The 13,563-nt window shown below is 43.4% G+C and overlaps 1 protein-coding gene across 1 annotated transcript in view; it reads right to left on the bottom strand.

The window, feature by feature from the left end:
- Positions 1–13,563, bottom strand: part of LOC130251880 (uncharacterized) — a 58,148-nt gene that overhangs the window by 13,954 nt on the left and 30,631 nt on the right. The window contains exon 8 of the mRNA XM_056488890.1: positions 3,475–3,636. Coding sequence (XP_056344865.1) covers positions 3,475–3,636 — 162 coding nt within the window. The remainder of the gene's footprint in view (positions 1–3,474; positions 3,637–13,563) is intronic.

A 13,563-nucleotide genomic window follows, 5' to 3' on the forward strand; every position in this document is an offset into this window, starting at 1 on the left:
CTTATTAGAAGTGGAATTCTAGCTGCATCAATAACTTGATTATTTGATGCCTAGCTCTGGTCTTGAATATTTTTCTGCCTCACAGCCACTGGAAGCACTCAGAAATCTCACTAATGACTTATGGAACATAATAGAAAGTAATTTCCAAACAGTTACCCTAATTGGTTGTAATCTGACATTTTGCTACCAGCTAAATATTAAAAAGTTTGGAGCCCAAAACACACAACCCCCACACAAAAGGAGAAAAGCAAAATGAGGTCGTTTCAACAGAGGGGAAAAAAAAAAAATTAGAATCACTTTTTTTTTTTTTTTTTTCTCAAAGTGGATTTCAAGTCACTGCTCCAAAAATTGGGAGAAGTTGAGGAGAATTTTAGGAAGAGCCTTTAAAAATTAAATTTGAGGTGGGAAAAATAAAAAAAAAAAAAAAAAGGTTTAAGGAGCTGATGAAGAATTAATTGTTAAGTTGAGAGTTGTAATAATTCAGATTAAGAGCAAGCATTCCTTAATGCTCTGGCACCCAGAAACCACCTGGGATTTTTTGGGATTTTTTGGGTTTTTAGGACCATGGCAGTGACATCCAGATCTCAATTCTTTTGGGATTCCTCCCTGGATTGTCTGAGAAGAAAATATTCAATGTTTTCAGCTTTGCCTTGGTGCCTTTGAGGTGAGGAATTAAAAATGTGCTTTGCCCATCCAGCCAGAATCTCTCTGCCATTATTACCTGTGATTATGGTTATTAAAAATCTCTGGGAGGTGGCAGGAATGTGGAATTGGAAGGAACAGCTTGAGAGAATGCCAAGAGTGGAAAAACAAGATAAAAATGCTTAAAAAAAAAAAAAAAAAAAATCTCAGCATTATCAGGTTTGAAATAAATAAATAAACAGAGATTGGTTTGGTTGGTGGGGTGAAGAAAATATCCCAAATTTTCCTACAGTGCAAAACAGTTCTTTGGGCTAAAATGATAAGGAATTATAATACAAATAAATATATAATAAAAATATATAACAAATAAATATATATTAAAAATATATTTCCTCCTGGAAATGTATTTTTCCAATCCCTAAGGGTTCTGTATGCCTGGAGTGAATTTGGGGAATGGCCTGTGTCACCTCTCCTGTTCCAAAAAGGCACCTGGAGGAGGGAAAAAAGGTGGAAAACACCCCAAAAATTACACAGTGTTGTAAATTGTAAATTAATTTGGGACAGGAACTGCAGGATCTCCCTGGGCAATGTTCTACCTCCCAAAATTGAATTTATTTGTGGTGTCATTAGGAAAAGATCAGCACAGGGAAAGAATGAAAATATTTTAAAATAAAGAGGTGGACAATACAGGGGAATGGATGCATTAAAATAATAATGGATATATTAAAACACAGGAAAAAATGAATATATTAAAAAAAAAAACATAAAAGAGAAAGAACAGATCTATTTAAAAAATAAGAGTTGGATAATACAAGGAGGAAAAAAAACCATTAAAAAACCCCAAATGTACAATATGAGAAAAGCATCTGAGTCCCAGCTAAAACATTAGAATTCCATTTTCTCCTGCTGAGGAATGGAACCCAAAAAATTCCATTTTGCCAAGAAAAGGGCACAAAGGGAGCAGGGAATCCACTGGGGTTTGTGGGTTTATTTCAACAAGGCAATAAATGAAATGTTCCAATATTCCCTGTTCAATGGGAAATGGAGAAGGAAATAGGAGCTGAAGGATTCCAGAAGGATCCAAGGAAATCTGGGATCCTCAAGGGGCTCTGGGAGAGCTGGGAATGGGAAAGGGATGGAGGGGCAGGAAGTGGGAAAGGGAGATTGGGAAGGAATTCCTGGCTGGGAATTCCCAGAGAATCCCTGGGAGTGTCCAAGGGTTGATTTGGAGCACCCTGAGATCATGGGATTGGAATGGGATGGGATTGAAGGTCCATGAATCCCACCCAAACCATTCTGGGATTCTGGGATCCAGGGCACTCAGGATCCATCCTGAGGGATTTTTATGGAATTTGGGGATGGAAAAGGGAAGGGAGACCCTTCCTGGAGTCCCAAATTCCCAGTGAAGCCCCTGGAGCCCAAAATTCCTTCCCAGAGAGGAGTCAGGATGGGGATGGATCCAACCCCAGGCTGGGAGAGCCGGGAATGTGCAGCTGGATCAGGGAAGGATCCAGGGAATCCTCGGAGCCTTTTGCAGAGGGAAAGGAGAGCTGGGATTTGGGAAAGGGCTGGAGGGGCAGGAGCCAGGGAATGGCTCCCACTGGGAAATTGGGAATTGGGAAGGAATTCCTGGCTGGGCTGGAATTCCCAGAGAATCCCTGGGAGTGTCCAAGGACAGGCTGGGAGCATGGGAGGTGTCAGGGCTGGAATGGGATGGGACTGTGGAATTCCAGGACTCCACGGGATGGGAAGCCACCAGAGAAGATGGAACCCCAGGGTGCAGGAATTGCTTTTCCAGCAAGTTGGATCCCAAAGGAACCACAAACCAGGGAATGGCTTCCACTGGGAAAGGGGAGCTTGGTAAGGAACTCCTGGCTGGGCTGGAATTCCCAGAGAATCCATGGGAGTGCCCAAGGAAAGGCTGGGACATGAGTGGGGATGGAAGGGGCTGGAATTTGCAGCCCATCCCACCCAAGCCAGCTGGGACTCCCTGGAGCTGTGCCCCCCTGCTGGAGTCAGCGAGTCAGGGGGTCTCTCTGAATTCTTCAGAGAGAAATCAGAGTGCAGGGATTGAATTAAAGCCTTTGGGTGGACTGAAGTACATTAAGCCACTCACACATAAAGTAGATGTTTGAGTAGAAGTTAGTAAGTTTTAGTAGGAGCTGTAATGCTTTTAGTAAGTGAAAGGTTTCAAATGCCAGAATGGAAGTGAAAATTCTAGTGAAGGTTGAGACATAATGACATCTTCAGCAAGAGGCTCCAGGCCCACAGTGGTAGACAGGACTTAGACATAACAGAGCTACAGTAAGATCATTTTTCACATAGAGTAAGACAGAGTGTATGTGTAGTTCTATATGTAACCTGGTGTGCTAAGAAACTGGAATTCTAATGGGTTAAGGAGTGGTGGTTTGAGTTTGTGTCTTAGCTTGCTGGAATATAAGAATATATAAGAATACATATAATATATATAAGAATATATATATATTCTTATATATATATATATATATACACACACACATATAAAAGAATATATATATATATAAGAATATGTATCCAGGAGAGTTGTTGCTTTTAGCCATTCAGTTTTTAGCCATTGTGGTTTTATCCACTTGCCTTTCTGCTTTGTTGCCATTGCTTCTGCCATGGCTGTTAGCTATTGCTTGCCTGTTGAGACTGATGTGCTGTGCAATAAATAACCTTTTATCTATCAGCTGCTTTGCTTATTTAAGATACCCTGAGGAAGCAGGAGCCAAGAGCTGGGAGCAGGAGCCTTCAGAGCTCAGGAGCTGTGCCTGCAGAGCAGCTGGAGAGCAGCAGCCCCACAGCCCCCACCTGTTGGTGTCCCTGGCCACGTCCTCGTAGACGCTCTGCACGCCGATCTCCAGGCGCGTGCAGCCGTAGCCCAGCATGGAGCTGAGGTGCTGCCGCAGGCAGAAGTCCGGCCGCGTCTCGATGGTGATCCCCACGCACCTGGTCTGGCTCCTCTCAGAGTACCTGCAACACAAACACACTCATGGTAAAATCCCAGTGCTGGCTTGTCCTGGAAAAGGAGATCAAGGGGTTGTGTTGGGTTGGTGGGTCAGAAATGTGAATTCTGTCCCCATCTGTTAAACCAGCTGGGGCAGTGACCCTGATCTCCTGGCACACATTATCTGCTCATGGGCCATCTTTAAACCAGCTGGGCAATCATCTTTATCTTTCCACAGCCCATCCTCCCTCCAGGAGATATCTCCTGTTCATGGCCAGTGAGTCCCAGGGCATGACTGATAAAATTCCATCATCCCACTGGGAGATGCTCCAGCCAGGGGAGGAGCCAAGCCTTTCCTACCCAGAGAAAAACTGAGATTTGGAACAGCAGAGCAGCCTTTGCCACTGGATTCCAGAGGAAAACTGGACCTTTGCACATCATCCCTGGAGCTTCAGAGGAAACTGCACCTTCTCCAGGAGCACTGCTCCAGCTGAACCACATCTGCCCCTGCAGGAGGATGCAGCCACCATTGAATGGGACTGTGCCAACACCCTGACTGACTGACGGGTGTCAGCTTGGATTCTGACTCTGGCAGGGTTTGGGATTGTTCTGTGTAATACTGCATTTCTATTTTAATTTTCCTAATACAGAACTGTTATTCCTAATTCCCATATCTTTGCCTGAGAGCCCCTTAATTTCAAAATGATAATAATAATTTGGAGGGAGGGGGTTTCCATTCTCCATTTCAAAGAGAAGCTCCTGCCTTTACTGGCACACACCTGTCCCCAAACCAGGACAGGGAGATGCTGAAGGGATTGGTTGCAGCAATGGAACTGGAATGCACAGAACAGCCTAAACTTGAGTCAGCACAGCCTTTCTCTTGGGAAGGTGTGGATGGGTTACTGAATCCTGTCCCTCCTGCTTCAATCCCCTCTCTGACTGAAGGCAGAGGAAAAAAAAAAAGATAACTACTAATATATGGTGAAAAAGAAGATAAACACTAATATATGGTGAAAAAGAAAATAAACACTAATACATGGTGAAAAAGATAAACACCAATACGTGGTGAAAAAGAAGATAGACACTAAAATGTCGTGAAAAAGAAGATAAAGACTAATACATGTGAAAAAGATAAACACTAATATGTGGTAAAAAAAAGATAGCCATTAATAGTGGTAAAAAAGAAGATAAACACTAATATATGGTGAAAAAGATAAACACTAAAATGTGGTAAAAAACGAAGATGAACACTTAAATGTGGTAAAAAAGAAAATATACACTAATACTTGATCTCACATGAGGACTCATCTGTTTATTAATTCTTATCTAAGGTATAGAGAGTTTTACAGCACTTTTCACAGAATTCACAGAATAACTAGGTTGGAAGATGTTGGATCCCACAAACTTGGATTTTGGTGCTTTCTGTGCTTTCTGGCATGACCCCCTGGAGAACCTCAGGCCTTGGAGAAGGCTTCCAAATTTGGGTGATGGAGGTAAAATCATGGGGGTGTAGTGAATTAGAAGTGTGTGATTTCACATGGTAAAGGGTTTTAAATCTGAGGTTTTAGTACAGTGATAGGTAAGGGACAGGATGCAGGATTTTGGGTGGTGTGTATTTCTTTGTTCATCTTTCTCTTATTCTGTCAAACACCCACTTTGGAAAACGTGATTTGCAAAAATTAAGAGAGAAATTGGAGTGAAAGAAGGGAGAAAAAAAGTCTTGAGATAACTTGGGACAAAGGGCATCCACTCCTATCAACACCTAAAATCAGGGTAGAAATATAGAAATACAGAAAATAATTAAATTAAATCACCATTGTTTGCAGAAGAAAGAAAGAGAAATTTGATTTTTTTGACCAAAGACCTGTGACCTGCAGTGCAGCATTTTCCACCCAACCAAAAACTATTGCCTAAAACCAAGTCAAAAGCAGTGGCAGAAAGAACAGAAAGTTCAAAACTCCCAGGCTGCAGGGCTCCAGAAGGGAAGAGTTCCTGGCATCTCCCAGGGTTTTGGGGCTGAAAGGTTGAAAATCCTGAGGTGTTTTGGCGATGTGTGGGTGAAATGATGCACAAAAATGCACATTAATGCAATCTGGGCTGTATTAATTAATTGGGGTTGTAATTAATGCAGTCTGGGGGTTGTTCTGGGTCACAAAGAGCTGTGGCAGCCTGGAGGGGATTCACAAGGATGTCCATGAAAAATCCCCTAGAATCCCTCTGGGAGCTGAAGGAATCCAACAAAACCAAAATCCACTGTCAAGACTTTTTCCTCCTTTTGTGCCCTTTCTCACTGGAGGTCTAACGAAGACTAATTACTCCAGCTGGTAAAAAACTCCACTCCTGATGACAAATGGGAAGTCACTGACCTGTGAGAGAGAGAAAAAAAAAAGGGAAAAAAAAACCCCAAAGCCAAGTTCACAAAAGGAAATCATTGATCCCCACCACGGCCAGGGAGGAGAAAATTCCTTTCCAAGGGGGAATCAATTCCCCAGAGCGTTTTTCCTGAACCTTGTAACAAAACCAAAGCCCAGGAGCACAAATTTACAGCAGGAAGAAAGGAAATTTCTTTTGGAACTGCAGAGAGAACCTGGCTAAGCCCCAAACCAGGATGTTTTAGGGGATATCAGTCTCTTTAATGGCCCTAAATGATGATTTTTGGGCGTTAATAGGAAATGATGGTGAAAAAAGGGACACCTTGAGGAAGAGAGGGATGTTATTCCCATACCTGCATGCTCAAATTGAAAGGATGACTAAGTTCAGCTCTTTATTAGGAGTCTGTAAAGATTCATCATCCTGTTGCTGGAAATTTCTGAATGGAAATAAAGCTCTCAGAACAGCATGGAACTCAATTTCCAAAAAAAAAAAAAACCAAACCAAACCCCGATCAAAATCCTTCAAACCTCCAAAAAAACCCAACAAAACAAATTCCCCAATTGGGCTCAGACTCATTAAAAAAATATTAACACCCTTCAAACTGCTCAAATCTATATAAAGACCAAGATATTTGGGGGGGCAGGTTGTCAAAAGAAGAATTGGGGGAAAAAAAATTGGAATAAAAAGTAGATGAAACATTTCCAAGTTTGTGGCTCACTAATCTGACAGCCCAACAGCACCAATTGTTTATCACATCAGGGAAAACAGTGCCAAAGTGTGATTCATTAACAGCAGACTCCCAAACACCCACTTTGGGAGACGTGATTTGCAAAAATTAAGAGAGAAATCAGAATGAAAGAAGCGAAAAAAAAAAAAAAAACTCTTCAGATAACTTGGGACAAAGCACCCGCTCCTATCAACACCTAAAATCAGGGTGGAAATATAGAAATAGAGAGAGGAGGTAAAAATAAATTAAATTAAATCACCATCGTTTGCAGAAGAAAGAAAAAGAAATTTGATTTTTTTTTTTTTTTTGGGTTTTTTCTCCGCTCCCAAACTCAAAAGGTTCATTTGGATATTGAATATTTTCTCCTATTTGCAAAAGGAAAGTCTATTTCATTCAAAAGCTGACCCCAAAGGCAGGGATTTTATTGGTTTAGAAGCCAAACACAAGAAATATCAGAAGTGGACATGAATTAAAAGCTTTAGTGGATTTACATAACCTGCCATTTTCTGGAGGGAATTATCACAGAGTGCCCATAAAAGCTGAACTGGGTATTATTACCCAGCACAAAGCTGCATTATACAACTAAATTACATTTGATATTTTATTTTTTATTTTTTTTAAATCGATCTGGTGCTGTTTTATATTCAATTTCCACATTTTCCAGTGGCAGGGGTGAGCTGTGAAACAGAGCTGGGGGGGTCAGAAAGGCAGGGAACACTGGGTGAGGGGCACCTCCTAAATATGGATTTACATCAGGATTTAATGGGGTTTTTTTAAAACAAATTGTGAGATTTCTCAGTTTAAAGCAGATCCAAGGCAGCTATTCTACAGTCAGAAGAGGAAAAAAAAACCAAAAAACCATAAAGACTGATGTGTGCTTGGGAATAACACTTTTATCAGTGGGAAAAGCTCTTGAATCCCAAAATCCCAGAATGGTTTGGGTTGGAAGGGACCTTAAAAAAGTCATTTCAGACACTTTCCACTCTCCAAGCTGGGCTTGGACACTTCCAGGGATGGAGCAGCCACAAATTCCCTGGAATTCCATTCCAGGGCCTCCCCACCCTCACAGGGAAGAATATCCCACCCAAATCTCCCCTTTCCCAGTGGGAAGCCATTCCCACCTTGTCCCTCTCCATCTCTCCAGACGAGCCAAGAATCCCAAAAAAATCCCTCCTAAATTTTAGGTCGTGCTGCCACTGAGCAATCAGAGAGTCAGACCCAAGGAGTTCTGATCATTCCCAAAATTCCAGGCTGGTTTGGGATTTGAAGCTCACCCTATCCCTGCTCCCAAATTGGAATTCTTGCATCATCCCCACCCCTATTCTCAGCTCTCCTCCAGCTTTTTGGGGCCTTTTGCTACCAAAAAAAGCCACCCAGCTCCACATCCAGCTGGGACATGATTTGCCTATTCCCATCCAATTTCCCACTATTTATTCAGTCAGGGGTAATTTGGCTGCTGAATCATACAGAAAAGCTCATGATTCTCTGACTTCAACCTGAATTTTTTTTTTTTTTTCCAGAGATTTCGGTGCTGCTCAGAATAGAATCCTGCCCTGTTCCTAGAAAAACCTGCTGGAGGTTTTTTTTTTTCCATCTTGTTGCAGTTTAGCAAGGAGTGTGGATTTATTTCTGATCTCCCAGCTGCAGGATGGATGGATGGATGGATGGATGGATGGATGGATGGATGGATGGATGGATGCAGCCAGCCCTGAGAAATGAGGATTTAAACACAATTTTAAACAAAAGCCCGGGGGTAGAAACAGCAGAATCCCATTAGAAACCACTGGAGTCTATGACAATAATTTTCTGCTTTGGAAATCCATGGAATGGGTGAAATGTTGTGCTGGGATCTTTTGGATGTCAAACATCTGCAGAATTTTAGGGATATTCCACATTTCTGCCCATCCCTGAGAGCTCAGGGTCCAGGGGATTTATGGTGACAATAGACACAAAGGATTTGCCAGCACTGGATCCTTAAAGACAACACCAGCCACACACCCTGCAGGAATTCTGTGGTTACAGGAGAGGGGAATTGCCTCTTTCCAAGCAGGAAAATCTGGGAATCAGATGTGGAGAGCTCTGAAGGGAGGGATTTCAGGACACACACACACAAAAGAATCCTGATGAAGGATCACTGATTGAACTTTACTAATTGGAGAGAAATCCCTGAGAGATTGGAGCTGAGAGCTCCACCTGTGACCATGGAACCATGGAATGCTGGAATGGTTTGGGTGGGATTCATGGATCTTCAATCCCATTCCAATCCCACCATCCCAGGGTGAGCCAAATCCACCCTTGGACACTGCCAGGGATTCTCTGGGAATTCCAGCCCAGCCAGGAATTCCTTCCCAAGATCCCCTTTCCCAGCTGAGCTGGGATTTTTCCTGAATTTTGGAAAGGAGCATTTCCCTGTGCAAATCTCACTTTTCCCTCCAGTGCTTCATCCCTGTGCTGGGAACAGGAAGGGAAGGATTTGGGGTGGGAATTCTTCCCTCTTCTCCTTCAGGGACCTTAAAGCTCCCCCCATTCCAACCCCTCCCATGGGCACAGAATTTTCCTGCTATCCCAAACTTTAGGATCCAACCTGGTGGAAAAGCAATTCCTGCACCCTGGGGTTCCATCTTTCTGTGGCTTCCCATCCCATGGAGCCCTGGAGTTCCAGACTGGTTTGGGAGGGAAGGGACCTTCAGTCCCATCCCATTCCAGCCCTGACACCTTCCCATGGTCCCAGCCTGTCCTTGGACACTCCCAGGGATTCTCTGGGAATTCCAGCCCAGCCAGGAATTCCTTCCCAATTCCCAATTTCCCAGTGGGAGCCATTCCCTGGCTCCTGCCCCTCCAGCCCTTTCCCAAATCCCAGCTCTCCTTTCCCTCTGCAAAAGGCTCCGAGGATTCCCTGGATCCTTCCCTGATCCAGCTGCACATTCCCAGCTCTCCCAGCCTGGCATTGGATCCATCCCCATCCCAACTCCTCTCTGGGAAGGAATTTTGGGCTCCAGGGGCTTCACTGGGAATTTGGGACTCCAGGAAGTGTGTCCCTTCCCTTTTCCATCCCCAAATTCCATAAAAATCCCTCAGGATGAATCCTGAGTGTCCTGGATCCCAGAATCCCAGAATGGTTTGGATGGGATCCATGGACCTTCAATCCCATCCCATTCCAATCCCATGATCTCAGGGTGATCCAAATCCACCCTTGGATGGTGCCAGGGATCCAGGAACTCTCAGCCAGGAATTCCTTCCCAATCTCCCTTTCCCATTTGAAGCATTCCCTGCCTTCTGTCCCTCCATCTCTTTCCCAAATTCCAGTTTTCCTGGAGCCCCTTCAGGCTTGGGAAGGGGCTCCAAGGATTCCCTGGATCCCTCTCCATGTGAACATTCCCAGCTCTCCCAGCCTGGAGATGAATTTTACCTCCTGAAGCACCAACAAACCCCTTGGAATATTTCCCCTCTTTCTTGGAATACAGAATTATTTGCTGTTTGTACCACAGCACTGCTGAGGATCCCCCCCATCACCCGAGGAATAATCAGGAATCAAGACAAGAGAACAGCACGAGATGGGAGAGGGGCAATTTTAATAATAGGCTGACCACAGAGGTTCATTATGCAAATCAGGCAGCTGCTAAGTCATGCAAATGAAGATCCACAGAAGCCTTAAAAGATTTGTGCAGACAGATTTTGTGAAGTCAGTGATTACAGAGCTGTCTGAAACAGGCAGAAATAAAGGTGAGGAAATTAATTTTAATCACCAGTGAATCTTTTGAGTGAATTTGCTGCATTACACAGACCTCCAGATCAGAGCCTGCCTCTTAAATAAACTCATTTTTTTGAGCTCTAAAAGGCAGCTACTCCTGCAGCAGACACAGGTCTCAAACAGTTTCTCCCTCAGAGAAAAAGCAGCACAGCTCTGGCATGGAACAGCTCTGTTAACAGAGCCTCTCCATTAAACTCTGCTCTCCTGACAAAAGCTGAGAGAGCTGAGGATCAAAGACTCAATTATTTACAGCCAGAGCTGGGGCAGCTTCCAAAATCCCCAGGCAGGATGGGGATGGCTGGGAGCCAGGCAGAGAGAACTCCAACTCTGGCTGAGTTAATGTCACACCTTTAAACCTCTGCTTTGCTGTACTCCTTTTGGGGAAGCAGAGAACAGAAAAAGGCAAAAAAAAAAAAAAAAAAAGGACAAGGAGAGGTGGAAGAAGCAGCAGAAGAGTGAAGAGAAGCAATCACTGAAAAATGTTGAGGAAAGAAGGATTTAAACCAACCCATTCACCCCAAAAAATTGTCTGTGGGACATTCCAGCACTGCTCCATCCCTGGCAGTGTCCAAGGCCAGGCTGGGCTTCCACATTCCAGTGGAATGTCCCTGCCCATTATTTTGTAATTCCTGAAGGCAAAGATGGAATAAATACTGTGAATGCACATATTAGTGTTGTTGGTAATGGACTGGATTCTAATTCCCATTAAATTGGTGCTGCAAACCCAAACCCAGCATGGTGAGTGGTCCCAGCTGGGTCTCTGCTTTGGTTTACTCCTTTTGGAGAAGCACAGAACAGAAAAAGACCAAAAGAACAAAAAAACAAGCTGGGAGAGGTGGAGGAAGCAGCAGAAGAGTGAAGAGAAGCAATCACTGAAAAATGTTGAGGAAAGAAGGATCTAAACCAACCCATTCACCCCAAAAAATTGCCTGTGGGACATTCCAGCACTGCTCCATCCCTGGAGTGTCCCAGTGGAATGTCCCTGCCCAAACCACTCCATCATTTTGTGATTCCTGAAGGCAAAGATGGAACAAATTCTGTGAATGTTCATATTAGTGTTGTTGGTAATGGATTGGTTTCTAATTCCCATTAAATTGGTGCTGCAAACCCAAACCCAGCATGGTGAGTGATCCCTGCTGCTCATCAGCCTATCCCAGAAAAACCCCAGACAAAAACAAACCTGCAAACATTTGCAAACTTAGAATCACAGATTTCAGTTTGAAAAGACCTCCAGGAACAGAGAGCTCAACACTGCCCAGGCCACCAGTGATCTGTGTCCCCAGGTGCCACATCCACAGGGATTTCTAATCTTTAATTTGGAATTGTTCCCAATATCCAACCTGAACCTCTACTGGTGCAGCTTGAGGCTGTTCCCTCTCATCCTGTCCCTGTTCCCTGGGAGAAATCCCAATTCCACCTGGCTGTCCCCTCCTGTCAGGGAATTCCAGAGATGAAAATTTCCCCTTTTCTCCAGGCTGAGCCTCTTTCCCAGCACCTTCAGCCACTTCTGGTGCTCCAAACCCTTCCCTGGACATGCTTCAGCCCCTCCTTGTCCTTCCTGGAGGACAGAAGTGTCCTTAGAAAAGACCCTCAGAGTCTTGAGGAAAGACTGGAATGTTTGGAGAGTTGGATGAGAAAAATCAAGAATTTTAATTTGCCACCAAAGGAACCCTGGGCCAGGAAAGTTCCTGGTCTTAACTTGGGGAAGAGGAAAGATTTGGGAACATCCAGCATCTCAAACAGATTTAACAAATCATAAATTAATCCCTTCTGGTGCCCTTGAGCAGCAGCACAGGGCTGGGTGTCACACAGTGACACTGCCCAGTGACATCCACAACTGGAGAATTAAATCCAAAACGGACCCCACAGATTTCTGAGGAGGAAACTGTCCCTATAACCCACCAGGATCTCATGTACCACATCCTCACCAATGACTGAATTCCCTCCTTGATCTTTAACAACTCTGCTTGATCACAGGGAGGTCTGTGTCATTCAGCATGCACAGTGCCCTGGGAATTAACCCAAAATCAGGAATATTCTGACAAAGCAGCTGGCATCTCACTCAGCTGACGTGTTTCAAAACTGCAGGTTTGATGATTGCCCAGAGCAGGCATTTCTGAGAGCTCAAATGCCAATTATTGGACTTTGTGCTGCTCCCTTTTTATTACAACATTTTTATTACAAGGTTTCAGTGTTTTCTTTATCACCAGCACCACCACTACGACAGAGAGTTTGGTTTCTTAGCAGCATCAGCTTCCCAAGGCTCAAGCTTTCAAACCCTGAGAAAAGTTACTAAAAATACTCCCATTTATTGACTGAAACACCATTTTACAATTTTGATAAGGTAACAGTATCTATGCTGCTAAAAGATAAGGGAGAACAACTTTTTTTTTTTTTTTTTTTTTTCCCATTAGATGCCACCAACAGATAACTCTGCTCCCTCCTGCTGTGTCACTTGCTTCAAAATCCACAAGGGGAATCCTAGCTGAGGTAAAAACCCTAAAAAAACACCTGTTTTCTAATCTTGCTCAATATTTTTACCACAACCACAAGCAGTGGTTCTGCCACCCAAAAACCTGCTGAAAAAAAAAGCCACAGCACAAGTGGCTCAGTTAAATACAGATAAAATGACTCCAAAGTGAAAACCCTAAACCACAACCATTTCTTTCTCTTTCTCCAGATTTTTATCACATTTTAACCCAGAAAACACAACCATTGCATTCTATTTTAACCCAGAAAACACATCCATTTCATTCTATTTTAACCCAGAAAACATATCCATTTTTTTCTCTTTCTCAGTATTTTTACCACATTTTAAACCCAAGGAATGGCTCTGCCACACAAAATCCCTCTGAAAAAAAAAGCAAAACACAAGCAGAAGTGGCTCAGTTCAGATACACTTCAGGTTTAATCCATTCTGTGGAAAAAATCCTAAAATACACCTGTTTTCTTCTCTTTCTTCATGTTTTTACCACATTTTATCCCCAAGGAATGGCTCTGCCCCCCAAAATCCCTCCCAAAAAAAGGCACAGCATGAGCAGAAGTGGCTTAGTTAAGAAATTATTCAGACCTGATCATAGAACACACATTTCCTTTTATACC

Source organism: Oenanthe melanoleuca, chromosome 3 (assembly GCF_029582105.1).
Source record: "Oenanthe melanoleuca isolate GR-GAL-2019-014 chromosome 3, OMel1.0, whole genome shotgun sequence".
In the NCBI taxonomy this organism is placed as follows: Eukaryota; Metazoa; Chordata; class Aves; order Passeriformes; family Muscicapidae; genus Oenanthe; species Oenanthe melanoleuca.